This window comes from Rhodotorula graminis (assembly GCF_001329695.1).
Source record: "Rhodotorula graminis WP1 unplaced genomic scaffold RHOBAscaffold_9, whole genome shotgun sequence".
Taxonomy (NCBI): domain Eukaryota; kingdom Fungi; phylum Basidiomycota; class Microbotryomycetes; order Sporidiobolales; family Sporidiobolaceae; genus Rhodotorula; species Rhodotorula graminis.
Window position 1 is genome coordinate 725,640 of NW_017264936.1, and position 24,718 is coordinate 750,357.

General features: G+C 67.1%; 7 protein-coding genes across 7 annotated transcripts; 4 read left to right on the forward strand and 3 right to left on the reverse strand.

Moving 5' to 3' along the window:
* Positions 1-473: 473 nt before the first annotated feature.
* Positions 474-2,047, reverse strand: RHOBADRAFT_54602 (uncharacterized protein; the record flags this gene model as incomplete). The annotated part of the gene is made up of 3 exons (XM_018417408.1): positions 474-954; positions 1,147-1,784; positions 1,840-2,047. The coding sequence occupies 3 exons, from the start codon at positions 2,045-2,047 to the stop codon at positions 475-477; spliced, it is 1,326 nt and encodes a 441-aa protein (XP_018270083.1).
* A 444-nt stretch (positions 2,048-2,491) lies between these two features.
* Positions 2,492-7,206, forward strand: RHOBADRAFT_54603 (uncharacterized protein; the record flags this gene model as incomplete). Its single annotated transcript, XM_018417409.1, has 12 exons — positions 2,492-2,530; positions 2,671-3,466; positions 3,561-4,027; positions 4,188-4,545; positions 4,626-4,761; positions 4,852-4,983; positions 5,063-5,263; positions 5,332-5,445; positions 5,524-5,739; positions 5,819-6,028; positions 6,106-6,250; positions 6,349-7,206. 12 exons carry the CDS (start codon positions 2,492-2,494, stop codon positions 7,204-7,206), a joined length of 3,672 nt encoding a protein of 1,223 aa, XP_018270084.1.
* Positions 7,207-7,480: 274 nt separating this feature from the next.
* On the forward strand, positions 7,481-8,559 carry RHOBADRAFT_45333 (uncharacterized protein; the record flags this gene model as incomplete). The annotated part of the gene is made up of 4 exons (XM_018414588.1): positions 7,481-7,544; positions 7,622-7,729; positions 7,796-8,059; positions 8,234-8,559. The coding sequence occupies 4 exons, from the start codon at positions 7,481-7,483 to the stop codon at positions 8,557-8,559; spliced, it is 762 nt and encodes a 253-aa protein (XP_018270085.1).
* Positions 8,560-9,123: 564 nt separating this feature from the next.
* On the reverse strand, positions 9,124-12,406 carry RHOBADRAFT_37896 (uncharacterized protein). The gene is made up of 10 exons (XM_018413473.1): positions 12,288-12,406; positions 12,144-12,208; positions 11,522-12,080; positions 11,234-11,440; positions 11,023-11,160; positions 10,432-10,869; positions 10,251-10,348; positions 10,007-10,108; positions 9,704-9,880; positions 9,124-9,499 (listed from the first exon to the last, which is right to left on the reverse strand). Exons 1-10 carry the CDS (start codon positions 12,384-12,386, stop codon positions 9,391-9,393), a joined length of 1,992 nt encoding a protein of 663 aa, XP_018270086.1. The 5' UTR covers positions 12,387-12,406; the 3' UTR covers positions 9,124-9,390.
* A 1,758-nt stretch (positions 12,407-14,164) lies between these two features.
* RHOBADRAFT_45335 (uncharacterized protein) lies at positions 14,165-16,445 on the forward strand (the record flags this gene model as incomplete). Its single annotated transcript, XM_018414589.1, has 10 exons — positions 14,165-14,304; positions 14,372-14,497; positions 14,560-14,740; positions 14,825-14,926; positions 14,987-15,165; positions 15,249-15,366; positions 15,508-15,588; positions 15,676-15,779; positions 15,843-16,267; positions 16,342-16,445. 10 exons carry the CDS (start codon positions 14,165-14,167, stop codon positions 16,443-16,445), a joined length of 1,560 nt encoding a protein of 519 aa, XP_018270087.1.
* Positions 16,446-16,591: 146 nt separating this feature from the next.
* RHOBADRAFT_45336 (uncharacterized protein) lies at positions 16,592-20,444 on the reverse strand (the record flags this gene model as incomplete). The annotated part of the gene is made up of 18 exons (XM_018414590.1): positions 16,592-16,703; positions 16,771-16,870; positions 16,954-17,028; positions 17,096-17,351; positions 17,474-17,732; positions 17,808-17,868; positions 17,940-18,263; positions 18,388-18,616; positions 18,677-18,772; positions 18,838-18,905; positions 18,991-19,051; positions 19,173-19,376; positions 19,454-19,771; positions 19,900-19,946; positions 20,017-20,097; positions 20,235-20,264; positions 20,343-20,370; positions 20,439-20,444. The coding sequence occupies 18 exons, from the start codon at positions 20,442-20,444 to the stop codon at positions 16,592-16,594; spliced, it is 2,355 nt and encodes a 784-aa protein (XP_018270088.1).
* Positions 20,445-21,462: 1,018 nt separating this feature from the next.
* RHOBADRAFT_45337 (uncharacterized protein) lies at positions 21,463-24,294 on the forward strand (the record flags this gene model as incomplete). Its single annotated transcript, XM_018414591.1, has 10 exons — positions 21,463-21,607; positions 21,669-21,853; positions 21,938-22,132; positions 22,204-22,280; positions 22,345-22,436; positions 22,509-22,795; positions 22,861-23,012; positions 23,072-23,133; positions 23,212-24,035; positions 24,139-24,294. 10 exons carry the CDS (start codon positions 21,463-21,465, stop codon positions 24,292-24,294), a joined length of 2,175 nt encoding a protein of 724 aa, XP_018270089.1.
* Between the last annotated feature and the right edge of the window lie 424 nt (positions 24,295-24,718).

Genomic DNA, 24,718 nt, shown 5'->3' on the forward strand with positions numbered 1-24,718 from the left:
GAGAGAGGTTTGGAAGGAAGAACAGCTTGCCACTCTGTTGCTCACTTAGCCCGTTTGTATTGCGATTCCTAAGGAGAAAGTGTAATCAGACCCAGTCTACCCCCCAGGGGTAGTTACCCTAGACTCAAGCCCTAACTCTCTCAAGGGTTACGCCACCAAAGGTTTGTGAAGGTCTGTACAAGGTGCCAGGGCAAGAGGAAAGTGCAGGAAAAGAGCAGGTTTTCGAAAAGTAGAGGTGCTGGACAGCCAAATTTCCTAACCCTAACCCGTGGGCGAGGGAGGGAAGGCGAGAGAGCGGGGAGGGAGAGGGGCGGGAGAGGGCGGGGGCGAGAGGGGAAGGAGAGAAGGACGAGGTCAGTACCGGCATGACGGCGACAGAGGACGCGAGAAGAGAGATGACGGGGGCGAGACGACCGAGGAAGGAAAGAGGGGAAGGAAGGGGAACGAGCGCGAGAGAGGGAAGCCGGCCCAGACTCACGGGTACTTGCCGGCCGAGATCTCCTCGGTCAACATGGTGCTCGAGAAGAACAGAGCGCTCATGATGACGGGCGCGAGGACGGCATAGTTCCAGTACGTGCCCTCGTCGGCCCTGACCTCTGCGATCGCGACGTGCGCCGCGAGTTTGGCCTGGGCACCGAGGCGCGACAGGGCCCCCTGGTTGAGGAGCGACAGCGGGTCGACGGGCGACAGGGCGCGCAGGGTCGTGTACGGGTGGAGGAGCGCCGCGAGCGCCATGTCGAGGTCGACGTGCGAGGGGAGGAGGGCGCCGGGTACGCTCGACACGAGGTCGACGAGCTTGGCCGTGGCCGACTGGGCCTTGTCGGACGGGGTCGACGAGCCGAGGTGGGCGAGGGTCGAGAGAGGGTGCGAGGTGAAGGACTGGGCGAGCGGGAGGAAGGGGACGACGGTGAAGGCGTAGAGGATGTACCACGTCGCCTGCTCGCACGCAAAGTTCTGCGGTGGTGGAGGGAGCGAGGGTGTCAGTGTGAGGCTCGCGGTGTGGGAGAGAGGCTGCGTGAGGGAAGGAGGGTCGAAGGAGGACGAGGGGGGCCGACGGGCTCGAGGGAGGGGGACCGTGCGCCCAAGGGAGAGCGACGGGGGAAGGGAGCAGATACGCTCGAGAGAGAGAGAGCGTGTGCGACGGACCGGGTGCCTCGACCAAGCCCACAGTCCCTCTGCGACAAACCCACGCTCGACGGCCGTCTGCTCCTTGACGGTGAGGGCGTGGCCCTTGGTGCGCTTGTCGAGCGCGCGCTTCTTGATGTTCTGGAACGCCTGCTGCTCGTTGTCGGCGCGCATCTCGAGGGCGAGCGTGACGATGAAGAGGGCGGCGAGGAGGGCGTCGGCGAGGTTGAGCGGGACGCGGGCGACGGGGGCGTGGCCCGGCTTGAGACGGGCGAGTTGCGAGAGGTGGGACGACGCGGCGCGGTCGTGGGTGAGGAGGAGGTACTGGGGGAGGTCGGCGGCGAGGAGGAGGAGGTTCTGGATGAAGGCGATAAAGACAAGGTCGAGGAGCGAGAAGGCCCACTTGGGGAGGCGCTTGCGGACGACGAGCCAGCGGTAATCCTCCTCGCCCCAGGGGTTGAGGGTGAGGAAGCCGCGGCGGGCGCTCTGGTACGTGAGGCGGGCCGACCAGGCGCACTGGAGGGCAAAGACGAGGAGGATGCGGTGGTCGAGGTCGGCGATGCGGGTGACCTGGCCCGTGACGAGAGGCCAGAAGGTGAAGTGGGCCGAGTAGATGAGCGGGAGCGAGGTCCACAGGCGGTCGACCTGCGACACGTTGCCTGCGAGGGGAGCGCGGTGAGTCGACGTCACCGGGAGAGGTGAGGGAGGACGGACCGGTGAGCTCGCCGAGGACAAAGACGACGGCCGAGGTGACGAGAGAGAAGGCGATGGCCGGGTGGAGCGGGTCGGTGGCAGGGTTGGTGTACCACGCTCGCAGGTGGTCGATCGACAGCGACGAGGGGAGGAACGAGGTGAAGGTCGAGATGGCGGGGATGAGCGAGTGGTGCGCGTGGTGCGGTGTGACAGGGTGCAGGAGCGTCATGGTGTGCGGGTGCACTCTCTGCTGGCTAGAGCGTGCGTGGTGGAGGGAGAGGGAGGAGACGAGCCGAGGCGGGGAACTTGGCGTCGGCAGCGCACCATCGCCCTCATCACTTCTCTCTTCCTCTCCGTCACATCCCGCACACCAGGAGCCACATCATGTATCGAGCAGATCCTGACAGACTGCGTCCGAGGACATGCGCGCCCGAGAGGCTTGACCTGGCTCGTCGTCGCCGAACCTCGAGAGAGGCGACGACTCGGTCGAGGTGGCTCTCGCACCTCGAGCCCTTGTCGCTGCCCGTGCGTGCCCCGAGTACAGCAGCTCAAGCACGACAACCACGCTCGAACGCGCGCCGCAACCGCCTCGCGAGCCCTTTCCTCGGACGAGCCATCTCGGACTCGAGGCCTTGAACTCGTCGCTTCTGTCGGTCGTCACTCGCCTGAGCGCATGAGCTCGACAGCTCAGCCCCACGAGAACAGTGTACAGGTGCGCTCACGGCCCTCGCCCTGCCTCTCGAGCGAGCGCCTGACTGACCCCTCTCCTCCTCGGTCCTCCCCTCCCTCTCCTCCCTCCCCTCTCCTCAACCCACCTCGCCCCGACCGCCACACGACGCGCACCGACAACAGAAGGACTACGACACCGTCGAACTCACCGACGATCGCGACGACTCGGTCGGCCCCTCCTCGTCGGCACCGCTCCCCGCCGGCGCATCGCCAAGCATCCTCGCCGCGCCGACTCGTGCTAGCCCGCCACGCACCTCGTCTCGCCCGTCCGTCCCCACGTCCACGTCCACGTCCCGTGCGACCCCGCCTCAGCCGCCGCAGCAGCGCGACTCGCCGGCCAGCAGCTCGCAACGGTCCGGTCCCGCTCCTGCCGCAGGCCCCTCGTTCGCCGCCAACCGCCAGCCCCTCCTCGATCAGAGCCAGCTCGCACCTCGCGGCCACCGCTCGATGGACGTCTCGCACCAGCAGCCGCCGCCGCCGGTCGTCCGTCGCGACCTGCGCGACGACGAGCGCGCCAAGTCGCCTCCTCGCAAGGACGTCGTCCCTCCCGGCCCCGCTCCTTCGACCCCGCCCATCCCGACGTCGCCCGCACCAGCCCTCGACCAGCGCCAGGCCGACTCGCACGCCCTTGCCGCCGCCGACGACTCGCCCAAGTGGCCCTCGCATCCTCCTCCTCCTCCTCGCCGTCACCAAGTCTTCCCCCTCGACCGCCTCGATGAACCTCGCCCCAACCTCAAGCTCATCGCGGCGGGCCTCAAGCGCCTGGCGGCGGGCGGCCGCGTCGACTTCCCGCTCAGCGGCGCAGCGGGGCGAGGGCCGTCCGAGGAGGCCAAGGCCAAGAACCGGGCGGCGCTGGAGAAATGGGGGAAGAAGATCGCACCCGATGGGCGCGAGTTGATCAGGAACCGCCAGACCGACCGTACGTCCCTCTCTCTTTCTCTCTCTCTCTCTCTCTCGCCCTCTCTCTCTCTCGCCCTCGCCGAGACTGACTTCCCTCGCCCGCCTCGTCGCAGAATCGGCCGCCTCGTCGAGCGCCTTCCCCGACTTGCCGCCCGCCCCGACCTCGGGCTCGCGCGCCGGCCCCACCGCCGCCGCCGCCTCCGCCAGCTCGTCGACCGCCCAGGCGCCGCGCGTCGTCCACCAGAACGACCCGCAGACGGAGCCCGAGATGCGCGTCGCCATCGAGCAGCAGCTCCAGGTCGAGATGAAGCTCGAGGTCAAGGACGAGGACGAGGAGGCGGCCTACCGCGCGACGGCCGACGACACGACGGCGAGTCGCGGGAGCAAGAAGAAGAAGGTCACGGTCGTCGAGTCGACTCCGAGCGACGAGGTCAAGAAGGCGGAGGACGACGAGGTCAAGAAGGAGGAGGACGACGACCACGCCGGCTCGTCGCAGCGCCCGAGCGTGCCGGCGATCGTCGCCGAGGACGAGAAGAAGGTCGAGGTCAAGCCGTCGGTGGCGCAAGACTTCAGGCCCAAGGTGCGCTCGGTCTCCCTCTCTTTCTCTCTCTCTCGTCGGTGCTCGACGAGCAGGACCCTGACTCTCCCTCCTCCCTCCTCCTTCCTCCCTCCTCCCTCCACCCTCGACCCTCCTCCCTCCTCCCTCCTCGGCGGGCAAAAAGATGCCTCGCGCTGCCCAGGCGTCGAACGACAAGGGCAAGATCAAGGTCGAGAACAAGAACGCGCCGTTTGACCAGGTCCACACGCTCCTGTTCGAGACGTTCCTCGTCGGCCGCCAGCACGTCCCTCTCGACCACCGGACCGGCCTGTACACGCTCCTGTACAGCGCGCTCGCCAAGCCCAAGTTCACGGTGCGCCGCAAGTCGGCCCCCAACGCCGAGTCCGAGGTCGTGTGCGAGTTCCGCCAGAAGGACGTCGACCGCGTCCTGTACTGCGACGAGCGCGACGAGTCGTCGATCCCGTACCTCGAGTTTGGCTTCAACGAGTCGAGCACCGCCTTTGAGCAACTCGCTCGCGCCTGCGGTACTTCTTCAGACGGTGCGTCTCGAGTTCTCTCGCCCCCTGTCTCTCGAACCCGTCCCCGCCAGCCGCCTGACACCCGACCGCACCGCCAACAGGCATCGACGCCCGCCGCCGCACCGTCGTCTTTCCTGTTGACGACTCGCCGATGATGATGTGGAAGGACGAGCCGAGAACCGCGGTGGACCACGTCTTCAAGTCGTGCGCCGACGCCTGGCGTTCGACCCGCTCGTCGTGCGTCGATCCTCTCCCATCTCTCTCTCTCTCTCTTGGCGCCTAGCGTGCCGTACGTCAAGGACCTGACTGAAGCGTGTGTGCCCGCAGCCGCAGCGAGGCGGGATTCACCAAGTTCTGCCTCGACGGCAGCAGGCGAGCCGCCAACGACCTCGTCGACAAGATGGACAAGCGCGCCGGCAAGCAGTCGGGCACGACCAAGCCCAGCCAGTCGAAGCTCATGTGCGCCTCGCCTGTTTCTCCCTGATCGTCAGAGGCAGAGAGGGCGCCCACCCTGACCCGTCGAGGTCACCGTGCGCAGCTTCCCGAACGCGCCCGTCGCCGCCAAGGCGCCTCGCCTGCACACGGACGCCGCCGGCGACCACGTCGAGAGCGAGGGTGGACCTTCTCGTCGCAGCAGCCGTCCTCCGACCTCGGCGTCCGCCGGCGACGGCCAAGTCGCAGCGGCGCGCAAGACGCTCGCCAAGCCGCGCTCGGTCTCTCCTTACGGCGCAGAAGAGATGTGCGTTCCCGCCCTTCTCTCTTCTCCTCTCCTCTCTCGCCCTCCTGACCCTCTCGAGCTGCGCGCAGCGTCTTCGAGTACCCGATGCACGAGCTCGACGCCGTCTCGGTCACGTGGGGCGACACGAAGCGCCTGCGCGACGAGGGGTTCCTCAACGACACGCTCATCGAGTTCGGCCTCAAGTGCGTCCCTCTCTCTCTCTTCTCTTTGTGACGTGCGTGACGCTCAGGACGAGGGACTGACCCGCCCCTCTCGCGCAGGCGCATCATGGAGAACATCGAGAAGCGCGACCGCGGCGTGCCCGACGCCGCCAAACTCGGGCCGCAGATCCACGTGTTCAACTCGTTCTTCTACCAGCGGCTGTCGATCAACAAGGACCTCAAGCGCGGCGTGGACCCGTACCTGCTCGTCGAGAAGTGGACCCAGCGCGTCGACCTGTTCAAGAAACGCTTCATCGTCGTGCCGATCAACGCGGCGTGCGTCGTCCTCTTTCCCTGCCTGCCCTCTGCCTGCCTCGCGCACCCGGTCCCTGACGTCGTCGTCCCGTGCACGCAGCCCGCACTGGTACCTCGCCATCATCGTCAACCCGAACGCGATCACCAAGCCTCCTCCTCCCGCTGCCGCATCTCGCAAGCCGGTCGCCGCGGCGCCGATGGCGTTCACGCAGCAGGACTCGGAGCTCGGGCGGCAGGAGAAGCTCGCGAGGGAGCGCGAGGAGGAGGAGGAGGCCGAGCTGGGCGAGAAGGTCAAAACGAGCGCCGACAAGTGCGTCCTCCTTCCTCTGCGCCCTCGTTCACCGGCCGGAGTAGGCGTGTACTGACTCGCCCTTGGGTCGTGCGCAGGTGCTGGGTCCTCACGTTCGACTGGCTCGGCGCGCCGCACGAGCAGGTGGCGAACCGCGTCCGCGACTACCTCGTTCGCGAGGCGGCGTCCAAGTGGGGCCTGAACGAGACGTCGCCCGACGACGTCCAAGTCGTCAAGGTCAATGTGCGTCGTCGACGTTCCTCTCGCACCATCTGCCACCATTGCCGCCGGAAACTGACTCGCGCGCCCCCTCCTCCCTCCTCCCTCCTCCCTCCTCGCAGGTCCCGCAACAGCCCAACTCGTGCGACTGCGGCCTGTACCTGCTCCACTACGTCGAGACGTTCTTCAAGAACCCGCAGCTGTACCTCGACGCGGCGCTCGCGGCGCACCTGGAGCCGTCGTCCAAGAACGAGGACAAGGGCAAGAAGGACGTCGTCAAGAAGGAGCTCGAGTCGCAGTCGTTCGACCTGTGGAAGGGCGACGTCGCGCAGCAGAAGCGCGCCGTCATGCGCGTCGAGGTCGAGCAGCTGCGCAAGGCGTGGCAGAAGGTCATCGCGCCGCTGCGCGAGAAGGAGCGGCTCGAGCGCGAGGAGTACAAGCGGCTGCGGGCCGAGGAGCGCGAGGAGGAGCGCAACCGCGAGGAGGCCGAGCGCGCCGCAGCTCGCGAGGTCGAGGAGCAGCAGCACGGCGTGCACCACCGCATGGCGCCGTCATCGTCGTCGAAGGCCGAGGCCAAGGGCAAGCCGTCCGCGCCCGACCTCGTCCTGAGCGACAGCGAGTCGGCGCCGGCGGGTTCGTCGAGCGCGGTCGCCAAGCTGGTTTCGACGACCTCGACGGCAATGCCGCGAGACGAGCAGGCCTCGCGCGGCTCGTCGTCGTCGGCGCTCGTCCAGACGCAGCAGCAGCGGTCGCACCACCTCGTCCACCAGCCGCTCTTCGACACGGGCCCGTCGTCGTCCTCGTCGTCTTCGGAGCGTCCTGGCGCCTCCCACGACGAGGGCGAGCCCCGCCCGGGCAAGAAGGTCAAGGTGCGCCACGCCACGGTCGACTCGCCGCAGCCGCCGGTCGACGGTGACCCGGCCCCGGCGACGCGCAGCAAGACGACGGCGACCGAGACGATGGTGCTCGAGGACGACTGAGCGTGTGCGGCGTGTGCGAGAGCGGGCGAGGACGGGTCGACGAGGAGGACAGGAGGCGCTTTTTCTCAGAGTTGCGGGTTTTGCCTGTGGGGTCTGGCGGGCTCGTACATAGTGTCGTTGCTGTCACACGCTTGGTCTGCACCTCTGTCTTTGCCTGCGGCGAGTTGTGCAAAGGTGAATCGTGGGCCCCGCTTGTCGACGAGCGCTGCGCCATCGCCTCGAACCAACCTCATCAGCTCTCGTCTCCTCACCGCCACCGAGCCTGAGCCACACCATGTCGGCCTGGAAGAACTACCTCTCGCGCAGCATAGACCACCTCAAGGCCTCGTCTCAACAGGGTCCGTCTCCCCCTCTCTCCTCCCTCCCTCCTCATCATCATCCTCGCTCACCTCACTCTCTCCCGACCCACCCACAGTCCTGCGCGCCAGCCCCGAGATCCCCAATGGCGCCGTCCTCCCACTAGTGTCCCTCACCACCCCGGACGACATCGCCAACTTTGCCCTCGGCTGCGACGCCGACCTCGGTCCGTCAACTCGCTCCTCCCACTCGCCCTTCCCTCTCTCTCACACTGACCCACCACCACCCGCAGGCGGCCGCAGCACCGTCCACCTCGACCTCGGCCCAGAAGGCAAAGGCCGCTTCTACGGCACCCTCTCGAACGACCTCAACCCGGGCCGCCGCAAGCCTGGCGTCGTCGAGCGCGGTGGCTACGCCGGCTTCCGCAACAAGCAGCGCACGTCCCTCTTTGGCACCCAGACCTGGGACACGAGCCTCCACGATTTTTTGCGCCTCAGGGTCAGGAGCTCGGGCGACGGCATGCGCTACTTTGTCAACATCCAGACAGAGGGACCCGGTGCGTCCCATTCTCTCTCTCTCTCTCCTCTGTGTGCGACTCACTGACCGGCGTCTCCACCCCCTCTTTTCCTCCGTCTCGCCCCCACCACGTCCGCTCGGCCCCCCTCTCGCCCTCTCTCTTGCGCCCTCCCTCGCATCCTCCCGCTCGCCCGCCGACCCCACCCACCGACAGTCCGCTCCGACCTCTTCCAGCACCGTCTCTGGCTCCCCTCCCCTCCCACCGACACCTCCCCGCACTCCTGGACCGACGTCCTCATCCCCTTTTCCGATTTCGCCCTCACAAACTCGGGCGACCTCTCTGCGACCCAGCTCGACATGCTCCGCACCGAGGTGCGCACCGTCGGCATCTCGGTCCTCGGACCGCTCGAGGGCCGGTACGAGTTGGGGGTCGAGAGGATCGACGCCGTCAGGCTCGAGGGGGACGAGGCGCAGAGGGCGAGGGAGGGACGGTTGGAGGGCCTGCCGGAGCAGAGGGGCGCCGATGGGGAGAAGTTGTAGAGGGACGCAGGGGGTCAACGTGTACGAGTCGGCTGTGCGCGTGCGTGCGGCGAGTGTGCGCGTGAGAGAGAGAAAGATGGTGTCTTGCTCGCTGTTCTTCTCGCTCTCCTTCTCGCTCTCCTTCTCGCTCTCCTTCTCTCGCCAGGCGCTCCTCCTTCTCGTCCGCGCCTCTCAGCCTTTGCCCATCTCGTTGGTCTGTCACGCCCGCCGCTTCGCTCTCGCGCATGCCGCCGCGCCTCTCTCTCTCGCGCCGCGTTTCTCCCCCCCCCCCTCGAGGATGCCCGCGGCCCTCCCTCGTCCTCGGCCGCACGCGCCGCTCTCGCTCCTTCGCTCGCTCCTTCGCTCGCTCCTTCGCTCGCTCACTCGCTCGAGCACGACCCCGCGACACACCCCGAGCTGATGCGGTGCGCGTGGCCCGTCGCCCGCTCGTCCACTCGGAGCCCGCCGCGAAAAAGCGGTCCGAGCCCCCTTCGTCTCCCCCTCGCTCAGCTCGTCGCACCTCTCGCTCTCGATCTTGCTCTGCGGCTCGCCTCTTCTCGTCGCATCGACGAGCGTGCGCAGAAGGAAAAGAATAATGACGGGTACAGCGAGGGGGCGCGTCTAGAGAGAGAGAGAGAGAGACCGAGAGAGAGAGAGTAAAGGGAAGGCCCGACTCGTCCGTCGCCGACCGCCCGCGTCGCCGCCAGCTCGGCGGTCCGTCGCTCGGTACATACGCGCCCTGCTGCCCCTCGAGCGGCGCCGCACGCCTCGCGGCCCTGCCACCTCCTCGCGGCCATCCCGAAGCCGCTCTCTCCCCCTCTCCCTCCCTCCCTCCCTCGCGCACGACCTCGCTCACAGTCCAAGCAGCCGCATGATGGCGTACCCGATCGTGATGACGATGGCAGTCGCGCCGATCGAGGCTGGGACGCCGTTGCGGTAGAAATCGCCCGGGTAGAGGTACCTGGGCGTGTGGGCGGGCGGCGAGGAAGACGAGGGTCGAGAAAGGGACGAGAGTGAGAGGGTGTAGGGCGAGAGGAGGAGGGAGGAAAGGATGGTCGAGGCGAGAGGAGGGAGGAAGGAGGAAATCGAGTCAAGTCAGTCGCCGATTCTTGCCGCCTCGCTCGCTCGCTCGCTCGAGAGAAAGGGCGAACAGAGCGCGACGCACCTCTGTCCGAGCTCGTCCTCCTGGTTCGCAGCCGCCAAGTTGGGGAAGCCCGAGATGGGGAGCGCCATGCCCGCAGAGCACACGAGGCTCGTCGCAAAGATGAGCAGGCGCGGGTGCGGCGTCTCCATGGCCGAGCCGATCTGGGCCGCGATCGGGACGACGAGGACGGCCGCGATGCTGCGGGCATACGAGAGTGAGACGAGGGCGAGGGCGAGGTCGAGAGACGGGACGAGGAGGACGAAGAGGTTCGTCAGTGCGAGACGCCGAGGCGAGACAGGAGAGAGAAAGAGGTCGCAGACGCACGTGTGCGAGATGAAGGTGCCGATGACGAGCACGATGACGCTGAACAGGGCGAGGATGGGCCAGATGTCCATCCCGAGGACGACGTCCTGGATGACGGCGTCACTGCGAGGGAGGGAGAGAGTCAGTTCTCTGCTCGACTGCGACGCGCTCCTCGAGTTGAGAGCGCAAGGTCGCAGGCGGGGCGACGAAAGGGGGAGAAAGGGAAGAAGGGGCGGCAGAGGAAAGGGAGAGCGTGAGGACGCACATCTGGTCGAGGAGGCCGGACGAGAGGACGGCCTTGCCGAGCGCGATACCGCCCATTGCCAGGAAGACGATCGACCAGGGCGAATGATCGAAGTCGGCCTGTATGGGAGGTGGTCGAGGACGTCAGGAACCCGGCCCCGAGGAGAGAGGAAGGAAGGAGGAGGAGAAAGGCGACGACGCACCTTGCGCAGGACGCCGCTGCCGTAAAAGGCGACGATCGGGAGGATGGCGATGATGCCCATGTCGCCGAACAGCCACGCGAGCTTGGTCTCGACGCACCACAGGATGATGGTGCCGACCGTGACGCCGCTGACCCACCACTGGGCGCGCGTGAACGGCTCCTTGTTGACCCGGACCGGGTTGATGGCGACCGAGCTCGTGCCGGCGCGGTAGGTCCACAGGAGGATGCCCCAGATGAGGCACACGCTCAGGAACGACACCGGGATCGAGACGCTGAACCACCCGAGCCACGAGATGGGCGGGTTCATGTAGTCGAGCGCGATCAGGTTTTGCGGCGACGAGATGGGCGACGCCATACCGCCGACGTTGGACGCGAGCGCGATGCCGAGGATCAGGGCCTTGCTGAACGGCGACTTGGACGGGAGCGTGCGCAGGATGGGCTGTTGCGAGAAGGGGCACGAGCGACGGCGACGAGTCAGTGCCAGGACTTGAGGGCGCAACTCGAGGTGCGTGTGAGCAGGCCGTGGACCCAGGTGGGTCGGGAAGAGGGAGGGAGGAAAGCCCGAGGGCGAGAGAGGGTGAGGGAGACGCACCTGGATGAGCGAGTAGCACAAAACGGGCGCGGCCACGTTCGAGATCCACATGCTCGCGAAGCATGCGACGAGCATGTAGGCGAACAAGATTGACCTCGGACGAGTGCCGGCGAGCGAGAGGACCTTGGTGGCGAGGACCTGGCGGGCCGACGAGGGAAGACGGGTCAGTTCGAGGCCGGCTCTGGAGGAGAACGTGGAAGGGCGGACGCACCTTGTCGATGTTCTGCTTCGAGAGTGCGGCGGCGAGCGTAAAGCCGCCGAGCAGGAGCATGATGGTCGGCGAGAACATCTGGCCAAAGATGAACTTGGTCGCCTCGACGCTCGTCAGTCGGCGGTCCTCGCCGTCGGTCGACCTCAGGACGCGCAAGATGACGACGAGGAACGGGACCATGAGCGCCGTGACGAACAGGGGCATGATCTGCGCGATCACCAAGATCAGCAACCGTCTCGACGGGCGAGATCGCTCGAGGCGAGAGGGAGGGGAACGAGCGCGACGCACCTCGAGGGCCCAGAAGACGGTGACGACGACGAGCAGGGCGAGGCAGTTCTGCTCCTCGACGCGGTCGAACCACTGGCAGCTGAGGATGATGCCGAACAGGAGGAGCGCGACGGCACCGGGCACCGTCTGGCCGTTGACCCAGCTCGGGAGCCGGAGCCGGCCGAGCGGCGTGCTCAGCTCTGCGGGCTTGAGCTCGAGGCCGCTCGGCGGGCTCGCAGGCTGCACGACAGGCAGGCCCGTCGTCGCGCCCGCCGCCGTCCCTCCCCGCCCGCCGGCACCCGTGTACCCGCCCGAGGCCGACCACCCTCGGCGCTCGAGGCCGATCATCTCGCGCCAGACCGTGTTGCGCTCCCACACGACGTGCTCGCGCAGGTGCGCCTTGAGCTGCTTGAGCGCGAGGTCGACGTCGCCGCCCGTCGCGAGGTCGGCGTACAGCGGAATGATGGACTGGACGCCGCCCTGGAGGCGCTGCTGCGTTGCGCGCTCGAACGGGAACGTGTGGTCGACGACGGTCGTCATGTAGTGCTGGCGCAGCGACGAGTTGGTGATCTTGTCGTACCTGTGAGGGGCGGGCGAGTCAGGGCACGCTCGAGGTGGGCGAGAGGGGAAAAGAGGGACGCACTTCTTGAGCACCTTGCTGAGGCCGGTGTAGTTGAGGTCTACGTACTGCTTGAGCTCCGACAGCGTCTGCGAAGGAGGAAATTGTCAGGGTCGGGTCGGAGGATGGGGCGAGGACGAGTCGAACGAGGGAAGGGGAGGGACGCACCGTGAACAGGCTCGCGAGCCGGCGCTTGTACATGATGCGCGTGTCGATCGCCCAGTCGCTCAGGCCCTCCCACACTGCGCCGCCTGCCGCACCGCTCATGAGGCCCTCCTCCTCGGTCGTGAGCAGGCTGTTCGACATGCGGCTCATGCCGCGCTTGCTCGACAGCCGAGGGCGGCTCCCACCGCCGCGCGCGAGGCCCGCCCGTGCAGGCTGCGGCGCACCGGCCCGCGAGCGGCTCTCCTCCTCGTCGGCGTCCGCCTCCTCCTCGTCGAGGGCCTCCTCGCCGCCGTCCTCCTCCTCGAGGCCGAGCAGATCGCCCGTCTCGCTCGCCGAGCTCAGTGCGCGGCTCCTGCGCCGCCCGAGCACCTTGCCCTTGCCCTTCTTCTGGTCGACGCTCGAGCGCCTCGCCGACTTGCGGCCGGCGCGCGACGCCTCGGCGTACTCGCGCGGGTCGTTGAGGATCTTTGCGAACGCGCCCTTCTTGCGCGAGTCGACGTCGTCCTCGTTGTCGTCGTCGTCGTCGCCCTCGCTGTCGGACCCGCCGCTCGTGGCCGTCAAGAGGCCGGCGCTCGGCTTGTTGCGCACCGTGTTGCCGCCGCCGCCGAACGAGCCCGACGGACGGCGCCCGGACGTGGCGGCGCGAGAGGGCGAGATCGACTCGGCGAGCGACAGGTCGGCGTCTTCTTCATCGCGCAGGCGCTCGAGGTCCTCCTTGAGCAGGACGAGGTCGCCGAGGAGTTCGCGCTCTGCGGAACGTGGGCCCGGCGTGGGTCAGCGACGGGCGCGCGACGGCAAGAGAGTGAGGGGAGAGAGAGTGGGGACGGACCCTTGTCGACGTAGAACTCGGTGATCTTGTGCAGCTCCTTGTCGAGGAGCTTGGTGAAGGTGCGCTCGTTGGCGTCGCTCGAGGTGCGCTCGGGCTGGCCGACCGACGACGACGACGGCTCGGCGCCCTCCTCCTCGTCGCGGTAGTGGGTGGCCGGGCCCGTGGTGGTGCCCTGGGCGAGGACGGCCTGCTTCTCGAACTTGTAGATCTGGGCCTTGAGGGCGTCGTAGCTGCGAGCGCGACGCGGGGGGAGCGATCGAGATGAGCGCGAGGTCGTGCGGGCAGGGGAGGAGAGAGGGTGGACGCACGCCAGGTAGTGATTGGTCCACTCTGGGACGGCGTTAAACAGGAGGCTGTGGCTGAACTTCATCTTGGCGCCTGGTGCCGGAAGTCGGCGGCGGACGAAAGGGAGATGAGGTCGAGGGCGAGTCGAGGTGGGCTCGGGGTGCGGGTTGCGCAGGGGCTGGAGCTCGAGGTCGGTCTCGGTGTCGGGTGCTGGCGGTCGAGATAGTCTAGTGAGGCGAGGGAAGAGAGCTGCTCCGAGGCGACGACGAGTGCGGGGGGAACGAGGACGGTCAGCTCTCGGCTGGCGCTGCTCGTGCCCAGCGCGTGGACGGGCGGCTCACCGAGCAGAGGTGGCATTCAGCAGGCCATGCTTGGTGCAGGACGCGACGAGTGAGGGTGAGCCAAGCCCTCGTCGCTCCTCGTGAGACTCGAGCTCTTGTCGTCCGGCTTGCTCTCGCCTCCACTCGTCGCTCTGCACGCACGGGCCCGTCTGTCACGGCCCTGCACTGGCGCACCGCGGCGCACTTGCTCTAGCCGAGGCCCGCTCCGGGCCACGCTCCCACCCTCGCTCCCTCCTTCCTCGCTCGTCGAGGTCTCTTGCCGCTGCCCGACTCGACGCGCTCTGGTCCGCCCTTCCCGCTACAAGCTCCCGACACACACACGGAATGGCAAGATCGAGCCGTCCTTGGATCCAAGGCGCAGCCCGCCGCTGGCTCTTGCTTCCGCTTCTCTGCCCCCGAGCCTGCGCTGCTCAGCTCGAGGCGCCATGTCCGCCATGCTGCCGCCCGCCCTCGACGCACAGACTGTGCCACGCTTTCTCGCTGCGCTCGACGCCTTCGCTTACCCGAAACCCGCCGCCGGCGGCTTCACGGCCCGGGTCGCCATCCTCGCGGCGCTCACGAGCCTGTGAGCCCGTCTCTCCTTCTCGTCCTTGAACCTCTCTGGCCACACACTGACGCTCACATTCCCGAAGGTCGATGGTCCTGAGCGTCGTGTACCTCGGCCTTCACTGCCAGTCCACCCTCGAGCGCCCTCGCCGGCGCTGTCTCTGGCTCGTGCGCTTCCTCGAGCGACCCAGCGGCCGCTTTCTCGCCATCAAGTGCGTCGCCTCTGTCTTTCCTTCATCCCCGTACAGGCCGTCTGACCGACAGCCGCACGCAGCACCCGACCCTCGTGGACCGTCAGCATCTTCCTCTACTCGGCGTTCCAGCTCGCCTGCGTCTTTGCGTACTGGCGCGCATACGGCTGCCACGAGTCGCTCAAGGCGTGGATCATCCTGCGCGCCTTCATCGGCGTCTTCATGTTCGCCGCCGCCTGGGTCATCTCGTGGTCCGGCCTCATGGTGCGTCCCGCTTTCTCGGTTACGCCCTTTCTCGTCCAGTCCTCCGACCAGATCGGATCCTGACGCTCTCTCACGCACATGCAGGCATTCTTGCTCGCTGTCGAGCCCGAAAAGGTCTACATGTCGGCGCGAGCGGCTAACGTCCTCTTCGTCGGCGGCGGCGCCCTCCTCTTCTCGGTCAACCTCGTGCGCTCGCGTTTTTTCTCCTCGCTCAGACCCACGATTGACTCTCCTGCGCGCCCCCAGGTCACCGCCATCGTGACGGCCAGCTACGGCGTGCGCACGTTCGACCGGTACCTCGACTTGCGGCAGGCGCTCATCGCGCTCGAGGCGTCGCTCGCAGGCCGAGCGCCGACCTTCCTCGACCTGCTCCCGCTCCAGGCGCCTCTCAACGCCCTCAAGACCGCAGAGAACGCCGCTCGCATGTGCGTCGCCCTCCTCTCTCTCTCAACAGGGGGTTCGAGCGCCTCATCGCAACACGTCACTGACCCTCTCCCCGCCCACGCAGCGCCAACGCCCTCCAGTGGTCCTTTGTCGCCGTCCTCCCGCTCTTCATCCTCGCCGTCGACCTCGGCGGCCTGCTCCTTTGCGCGAGGATGCGCCGCCAGATCCGAGAGAGCGTCGAGGTGCTCGGCGGCTGCGCGCCGGCTGGAACAGCGGCGCAGGCGAGCGACGCACTCGGGGAGGTTGCGGGCAATGAGGCGCCAGAGCGAGGGAGACGTACATGGTTCGGGCGACGTCAGGTGCGAGGGCTTGCTCGGCGGCAGGGGCGCGAGGCGTCGGCGGTCGAGCGGGCGCAGGCGCGCAAGGTCCTCATCTTCCAAAAGGCCGTCTCGGACCTGCAGACGGTTCGTCCACTGTTCTCTCTCGGCAGCGGTGGATGGCGCATTCCTCGAGGCCCGAGCGCTCACGGCCTTCTCAAACCGCACCCGCAGCTCGCCAGTGTCGTTGCGTTCGTCTCGCTGTGCGTCCTCGGCATCGCGATTTGGGCAGCTTACAACTCTGCGAGCCCTCAGTACGAGGGCGTCAGCTGGGGCTAGTGCGTCCCTCTTTCCCTGTCCCTCCCTCCCAGGACCACCTGCTCACGCTCTCTCGCCCGCAGCCAGGAGGCGCTCGCGACCGCCGCTTTCTGGGTCTTCACCCTACCTGCCACCGTCGCCCTCGTGTACATCACGCTCAACGCCCTGCGCAGCCGACGCCGCATCGCCGACCTCGAGACGGTCGCCCGCTCGTCCTCGCACGCGGTCGACGGCGACGTTCAGGGACGCGCAGGCGTGGCGAGCGCCCAGCTCGGCCTCGTGTGCACGACGTCCGACCCGAGTAGCGTCGGCGCAAGTCTCAAGAACCCAGAGCATCCGGCGCTCGTGCTCTCAGTCGACGTCGGGCCAAGCGCGCCGTTTGAGAAGGTCGAGACGACGTCGCCGCACGTGCCGCTCGCGGCGCTCTCGTCGAGCGCGCTCTCGTCGCCGACGTCGATCGATTCGAGCACGAGTCGCATGTCGCTGCGGCGCATGAGCAGCTTCTTGCGTCGTGGGACGGCGCGAGCGGTGCGGTCGAGCGGGATCAGGCCGGACGCGAGCGGTCGCGGCCTTCTTCTGCAGCGGTCGTGGCCACGGTCGAGCAGGTTGTCGTGACGGACGATGGCGACGATGACGCAGGAGGAGAAATGTGGCGAGGGGCTCAAGGCGAGCCGAGCGGGCCATAGCATTTGCAACGACGCTGGTTCTCTTTCAACGCTCGCGGTCTCTCTCTGCCGCACGAGACAGGATCGAGTAGAGACACGCAAGGTACAAGCTCACGAACAAACAGCATCTATGGCAAAGCCGTCCCTCCCTCTCACGCCCTGACCCCTCACAGGCCCTGCTTGATGCGCAGCGCGAAGTTGACGATGACGCCGAGAAGGATGAAGCCGCACAGCGCCGTCGGGCCAAAGTAGTCGTGGTAGTTGACTGCTTGGCGGTTGCTGTAGACGTGGTGGAGGGACGGTGAGCGTGACAGGGGGAGGAAGGAGGAAGGGGAGGAGGACGCACCGGATCATGCGCACGCGCCAGGTGTACATGCCCGCCGTGTACAAGATCGAAAGGAGCGCGACGGTCGTAAAGATGGATGAGGCGGCGAGAGCGATATCGTCTGTCGAGGGGAGGCAACGCGGCCGCAGAGAGAGGGTCAGGGCTCGGCTCGGGAGGAGGAGAAGGGGATGACGAGCGACGCACCGTGCGGGTCCGAGAAAGAGAGGATGCCGATGCCGATCGCTGAGACGACGACCGAGAACTCAATCCAGGCGAGGGCTGTGAAAGGGAGGGAAAGGGTCAGTCGACGGCGAGACACGGAGAGAGGGAGAGAAGAGGGACGCACTCGTGCGCTCGTTGGCGTAAAACACCTTGGGCTCGACGCGCACCGGGATCGCGATTTTCTTGCCCTGCTGCGCCCGGAACGACGACACGTACTCGACCCTGCCCGGCGTGAGCGAGATGCCCGAGCCGTTGTTGCCCTGCTCGCCGCCCGCCCGTCCTCCTGCTGCTGCTCCCTCGCCGCTCGAGGCGGCATGCCCGCTCGACGAGCGCTCGTTGAGACCGCGGTCCCGGTCGAGCGTGTACCGCGACTCGACGAGCTTGGACAGGTTTGCGGCGTGAGTTTCGGGAAGAGGTCGGCCAGCGGCTTGCCCGACGACGACGACGGCTTGGGCCCGGCGGCCGTCAGGTGGCTGCGGTCCTGCTGCCCGCCGGGGCCGACCTGGAGCTTGGCCTGCGCGTCGCGGAACGCCTTGGCCTCGGCGGCCGCCTGCGGGTCGACGTCGGCCCAGCCAGCCTCGTCCGACGTCGTCGCAAAGTGCCGGTTGCCCTCGTCGTCCTCGTCGTCCGACACCGGCTCGGTGTACTGTGCGAGGTCGGCCGAGCGCACGTCGGACGGCGTGCCCGAGTTGGTGCCCGAGCCGGACGTGATCGGGCGCTGGATCTGCGCCTTCTGCGTCGCCGGCTTGCGGATGTCGGTCCTGCGGTAGGCACGCGCCGAGTTCGTGAGTGTCTGACGAGGGCGAGAACGAGTGAGAGAGACGCGGGGGACGTACTCCATTTGCGGGAGCCAGAAGGGGATGAGGTCGACGCGGTTCGGGAGGAGCGTCGCGCAGCCTGTCGACGAGGGGGAAGGGCGCTGTCAGTCAGGGCCCCGACATCGAGGTCGGAGAAAGGCAGGGACGGACCGTGGATGAACTTGCTGAACTTGGGCACGGCCTCGACGAGGTGGCTGCTGACGAGCTCGCGCACCCACTCGGGCGGCTCCTGGCCCATCTGCGTCTGGAGCTTGACCTCGAGGACGCCGTACGGGAACAGCTCCTTGTCCTCGTCGGGCAGCTGCGAGAAGGGCCAGTCGATGCCGATGTCGGTCCGGCGCCAGTTGTTGCCCGACCGCTGGCGCCCGTCCCAGTTGTCCTCGCGCACGAGCGACAGCTGCGTGTCGAACGAGATGCGCACGCGTGCGTCGCCCGGGAGCTGGAACGCCGTGCGGTTGTAGAACGTGCGGACAACTGCGGGCGCGCGAGCGAGAGAGTCAGTGACCGCTCGGACCTCCTCCTCCTTCTCCACCTCCTCGACGACCGTCGCTTCTGCCGCCGCTCCTCCTGCCGCCGAGGGTGACAAGCATGGACGCACCAGGGCCGAGCTTCTTGTGCTTGATGGCGGCCTGCACCTCGCGCGCGAGCTTGATCATCGAGTCGACCTCCTTGTCGCTCTTCTTGCCCTTCTTGCGCAGCTGCTCGAACGTCTCGTCCATCGTGTGCCGCCCTGCAATGTAGTCGTTGACGAGGTGCTCGGCGATCGGGAACCGCGCCTTGACCGACTTCTCGCCCGTCCAGTCCTCGCGGTGCGTCTTGCGCTCGACCTGCTCGGCGACGACGAGGGTCAGTGCGGCGCTTTCGAGGTGGACGACAGGGGGACGCACAAAGATCAGCTTGACGCCCATGCCGCCGTACCACCGCAGGCGAATGGCCTCGGCGCCCTCGGTCTTCTCGAGCCGGCCCATGTACAGGTCGAGGTCCTGCAGAATCGCCGAGAATCGTCAGTGGACGGCCACGCAACATCCAGATTGAGAAGAGGGCTCACGGCATTGTCAAAGTAGACGGACGTGATAGCTGCGTCGTCCTGGGCAAAGGCCTTGTCGCTGTCGAAGACTGTGAGGGCGCACGAAGGAGATTTCCTGGGTCAGGGGACGATCTCGAGGGCTCTCGGCCGCAGAGTTGGCGACGTGGTGCTCACCGAGGATAGGCAGGTGCTTGAGGATGACGAGCTTGAGCTGGACGTAGTTGTCGGGGTGGACCTGCGGCAGAAGGAAGGAGAGATGAGTGCTCGGGCCCCTCACGCTCGCGCAACACGCCATCTTGCCCTCGGCTTGACCGGGGCGCACACACACACACAGAGAGAGAGAGAGGTGGACGCACCCAGTACTTGGTCGTCTGGCGCACGAACGCGCTCTGGTTCCCGCCGGCGCTCGCGTCGCCCTGGACCGGGTTGCCGCGCGTGCGCACGAGGTTGTACAGGCGCGAGAGCTGCACGATGATGGCGTCGAACGACTCCTTGTAGAACGGCCTTTTCTCGAGAAAGTCGCGCATGAACTGGCCCTTGAGCGTGAAGCCGGTGCGCTTCTGCGAGCGGCGAAGGAGGGAGGGACGGGTCAGGATTCGGCTCGAGGAGGACGAAAAGGGCGTGAGGTGGGACGCACGTCGTGCTTCTTGACGATCTTGATGAAGCCGGTGTAGTTAAGGTGCGAGAAGTGGCCGAGGTCGTGCACGTCGGCAATGACGTTGGCGAGGTCCTCCTCGAGGTCGACAAAGCGGTCCTCGAACTCGTCGTCCGACGTGTCGCTCATGCTGTCGTCGGTCGCCTCGGCGCCCTCCGGGTCGTCGCCGTGCTCGGCGGACGGGCCCTCGCCGTTGTCGTTGCCCGAGGACGACTCGCGGCGCTTCGACTCGCCCGACAGCGCGATCAGGTTCTTGACCTCGTCCTCGTAGTTGTCGATCTTCTCCGTCAGCTCGGCGATCTGGGTGCGTGGTCTAGTCGTCAGTCTCTGGGTGAAGCAGGACTTAGACAGGCGGGCGAGGACCGGATCTTGGACCTCGTCCCCCATCTCGCCTTCTGGTCGCCACAGACGAGTGAGCAGGTGCGCACCTTGGTCTCCTGGAACTTGGCGACCTTCTCGAGCTCGCTCTCGAGCGCTGCAGGGAAGGTAAAGGGAGGATCAGTGGCCTGTCGGGCGCGCGAGCAGGGATCTGGACGAGGACGGACCCTTGATGAACTCGGCCTCGTCCGCATCGTCCCACTGCTTCTTGGCCTGGCGGTCCTTGATGAAGCGCTTCAAGCCGCCGTCTTTGAGCGGGCGAACAAGGTAGTTGAGCGAGGGCGCAGTCGGAGGAAGGGGGCATGACGAGGTGCGGACGGACGGGGACGAGGTCAGCGCGCTCACACGGCGGCGAGAGGACGCAGGGGACCGTGTCGGGACGCACAGTCGATGTAGGACGCCTGCCAGTCCTGGTCTGCGGTACCGCGGGGCAGAGGGAGGGTCAGCTCACTGCGCCAAGATGAACGAGCGGGCGAGGGGAGGGAGGACGCACAGAGGGCGTCCTTGATGACTGCGCCGAACTGTAGGGCGGGAGGGCAAGGGCGAGTGAGTGCAGAACGCGCAGGACCGGCGGCTGAACGGGGCGCACCTTCATGGTGTCGAGCTGATCGAGGTTCGAGGCGAGAAGTGGGGACCGGCGAGTGCGAGGAGCTCGAGGCGAGGGAGCTGCTGGTCGGTGGTGCGGTGCGGTAGAGGAGAGCTCGGCGGAACGAGTGCGAGCTGCAGCTGGCTCGACTCGGGGTGAGCGCGAGCGGTTCCACGGCGGCTGCCGTCCGCCTCGTCTGGCCCACGTGCGGCTCTCTCCCTCTCCTTCTCCTCCTTCGCCCGCTCTCTGATCGGCGATGTGCTGCACGCGACGCTGCCCCATGCTTGACTCTGCTTCTCCTGCGCCGCTCGCACGACGTCTCCCCGCCCTTCCCGCTCAGCTTGACGCTCCTCGCCGTCGACTCGCTCCGCCCGCGTCCCTCCTTGTCGGATCGCGCTCGTGTGGCACGGGCAAAGCTTCAGCCTGCGGCCGTGTGGCTCGTGCCCGTGGCCGGCGGGTGCGCAGCGCACCCAGGCCTCTGGCCCGCGACCCAGGCCGAACAAGGGCTCGTCGGCGCAGCTCTTGGGCTTCTCGCGCTGCCGCGACCGCCGCGCGAGCGCTCGCTGTCTCTTCAACGGCGACGAGTCCCAGTGGGTGTCCTCTCACGGCAGCCCCTGGGCTTTTGGCGACGACGGGCGACCGCTCACCTCGCGCTCGGGGTCGTGCGCGCGCCTGGTCCCACCAGAACTCGACGGCACGGCGTGTACGGCGCGCCCGCTCGGCTCTGCGCACGTCGAGAGTCTCGCGGCGAGGCGTCCTGTGCACGCCCGAGGCAAAAAGAGGGTCGCTGCGCGGCGCGAATGCGGCCAACGGCGCCCGCGCTCGATCCGCGAGCGCGAGCCTGCCCAACTTTTGTAGCCAGCTCGTCTGTCGCGCTCTCGTATCGCAGAAAGAGTAGTGTAGCTTACAGTGAGGCGTGCACTGCGTCGCTCCGCCTTCCGCAGAGTCCGACTCGCTGCCACCTCGCGCTCGTCCGCACGCTCCTCCTCTCTCGGTCCTCCACCATCCCCTCGCTACCGACGCGAGGATGAGTGCTCGCACGCGCACGGCTCGCAAGAGCACGGCGAACACGTTCAGCTACGCCGAGCTGCCCTCGAGCGGCGACGAGGACGAGGACGAGGAGTTGAGCGAGTCGGGACGCGGGGGAGGAGGGCGCAACAGCAAGGCCAAAGGTGCGTGGGCGTATGGGACTGCCTCGAGGACCCTCAACTGACTCTACTTGACCCCCTGCAGGTCCGACCAAGCGCGCCAAGGGCAAGGCCAAGGCGGTCGAGGTCGACGATGGCGACGAGGGCGATGAAGACGTCCAGCCGCGCAAGAAGGCTCGCGGGCCGGCCAAGGGCAAGCAGCGCAAGCATAACAAGGCCAAGGGCCAGCTCGAGGTCTTCAAGACGCTCCCTGTCGAGATGATCACCGAGGTGCGCCCTCCCTTTCCTCCCCCCTCCTCCTCTCGGACTCGACCTTGCCTCGGGCTCACAGCTGACCCTCCTGCGCACGAGTAGATCTTCTCGCACTTGTACCCGAACGACCTCCTCGCGCTCAGCATGGTCAACAAGGAGTACCGCGCGCTCCTCACGGCCAAGTCGTCGGCCCGTCTGTGGAAGGCCGCTCGCGACAAGCTCAAGCTGCCCGACGTCGTTACCGACCACTTCAGCGAGGTCCAGTACGCGAGCCTCGTCTTTGGGCGCAACTGCCAGGTGCGCTCTCGCCCTCTCCTTCTCCCACTCGTCGGCCCTTCCTGACCATCATCCTCCTCTCCCTGCTCCAGATCTGCGGCATCAGCAAGTACGTCTCGCTCGACGGTCGCCTGCGCCTGAGGGCCTGCAAGAGCTGCCGTACCCAGCAGTGCGTCCCCATTTCGTCCGCTTCGCAGCGGGTCAGCCACTGACAGCGACTTTCCCTCTCGCAGCTTCGTCAAGCTCTCGTCCATCGAGCGCACGCACCCTGATGTCCTCGCCAAGTTGCACCCACGCGCTCAAGACGTCGTCATCAAGTCGGGCGGTGCGTCCCATCGTCTCACGTCTGCCGGATCGAGCGAGATTGCTCGCAGAGCTAACTTGTCTGCACGGACAGGCTACGTCCTCCTGAGCGACCTGTACCGCGCCACGGTCATCCTGAAGGACCTCGAGGACCAGGACGAGGACGACGACATCGCCGAGGGCAACGTCGCAGCACCTCTCGCGCCGTCGCCGACGCCGTCGAGTGGCCGCAGGCGCAGCTCGCGCGCTCGCTCGTTCAAGACGTGGACGCCGCGCCAGGACGACATGTCCGACAACGAGGACGACTCGGCCTCGCCGTACACGCGTCGCGTCAACGAGTACATCGTCGCCCGCTCGGCCTTGTTCAAGGAGATCAACGAGGTCCGTCCGTCCTTCCGCGACGTGCCACGTCCCTCGTCGTTCGAGACCTGACGCCTATCCCGCAGCACGCCCGCAACATCGCTGTGGCGTACAAGACGGTGCAGGACCACGTGAGAATGGTCGGCTGGGAGGTCCACCGGCAGCGCTACAACCGCATCCGTTTCAAGCAGCTCGTGGACAAGATCCTCGACCTCGATCTGGGCTACGGCGCTTACGAGTACGTCCTCGCTCCCCGCTCTCTACATCCGTGACTGGTCCTGACGGGTGCCTCTGCAGCTTCTACGGTTCGTGGTCGAGGAGCAAGCTCGTCACGTCGCCCGACCCGCTCACGGACGAGGGTGCGTCCGAGCTTTCTCCCTCCTCCACTTCTCGTCAGCAGTGAAGATGGACAGTCTGACGTCGCGCTCGATCCACAGAATGGGTCCGCATCAAGCCCGAGCTCCTTGCCCTCCTCGACCGCGACAAGGAGCGCCTCACCAAGCAGGTCGCGCGTTTCAAAGCCAAGTCCGAGCAGAGGAAGCGCAAAGAGTCGCTGCGCCCGCTCTACGAGAAGCTCTGCGCGTCGCTCCCCAAGCCGGCGCGCCCGTTCGTCCCCCTGTTCCTCGACTTTCTCCTCCTGCCGTCGGTCAAGGCGCTCTGGGGCGACAACGACGACGTCGAGGCGATGAAGCAGGCCTGGACCATGGCGCTCGAGGACATCAAGGACGAGGTCGACCAGTTCCGCCTCGACCTCGTTGCGCACGCCCGCTCGCTCGTCCTCGAGGCGACGACCGACCCGGACGACCTCTCGCACGGGCTCGATGCCGACGACCTCGACGGCGACCTCGACAAGTTCTTCTCGCTCGCGGCGTCGTTCGTCTGCTGCGACTTTGGGTACTGCCGGCGCCCGTCGAAGCGCGAGTACACGTGGCCGCCTCGCCACCAGATCAGCAAGGCGCACCGCAAGTTCCGCAACATTGGCCCACTCGTCGACGTCCTCAAGCACCTCCGCAAGTACCACGACGACGACTACATCCCGTACAGCGGCCACGGCGTCAACGCGCAGCCCCAGTTCCACATCTCGCTCCCGCTCGAGGTCGCGTGCGCCGCCTCGGCCCTTCTCGAGGTCAATCAGCTCGACCCGTCGACGGCCGGTGTCGCCGAGCTCGACCGTGCCGGCAAGAGCGTGCGCAAGTACGTGTGGGAGAACCACTCGTCGACCTGGCGCAACTACTCGGGCGAAAGCGCGTGGTTCGACCTCGTGCGTCCCCTTTTCTCTCTCTCTTTCCCCTCTGTCCCTCTCTCGGATCCGTCGAACGCGCTCTAATTCGCTCTCCTTTCGCCCTCTGCTCGATCGCGTGCAGCTCTACGCCGTCAAGAAGGAGGGCCAGAGGCTCGCGCGCCTCAAGCCGCCCGTCTACCTCGACCCGCCCGTCGTCGTCATGAACCCGGCCCGCAACGGCGTCGCTCCCGCCGCCAGCGACGACGACCAGCAGGAGCAGCTGGACGAGGCCGACTAGGAGGAGGAAGAAGGCGAGAGACGGGGCGCGAGCGGCGAGGACGGGCGGGCGGTGAGCGGCGGAGGAACGCGCGAGCCGGGCGAGGGGGACAGCTTGTGGACGCTTGTCGAGCAGCTTGAGAATGACGATGTGCGCTTTGCTTTCTCAGACGAGCACGAGTGCGAGTGAGAGTGGCGCTTTCCAGCTCTCGGCGGACGGCGCGGCGGTGCCGCTGCTCGCTGTCCTCGTCTCGCCTCGGGGCTCGTCGCTGCATCTGAACAGCATGCTGAGCTAGTACTGCACGAGCTGCACCCGCCTCCTCGACGCCCCGCGAGCGCGTCGTCTCGTCTCGGTTCGTCTCATCAGCTCCTCCTCGTTCCTTCCTCTCCCCTTCCCCCAGCTGACTCTACGGTGCGCGCACAGCTCAGCGAGAGATCGATACAGC

Excerpts from the sequence above, each read along its gene's own strand:
- RHOBADRAFT_37896 (XM_018413473.1), bottom strand. The coding sequence starts at position 12,386 with ATGAGCGGTGCGGCAGGCGGCGCAGTGTGGGAGGGCCTGAGCGACTGG. Across the intron at positions 12,209-12,287 it reads GGCTCGCGAGCCTGTTCACG|ACGCTGTCGGAGCTCAAGCA; the intron begins GTGCGTCCCTCC and ends CCTCCTTCGCAG. Across the intron at positions 11,161-11,233 it reads CGAAGCAGAACATCGACAAG|GTCCTCGCCACCAAGGTCCT; the intron begins GTGCGTCCGCCC and ends TCGGCCCGCCAG.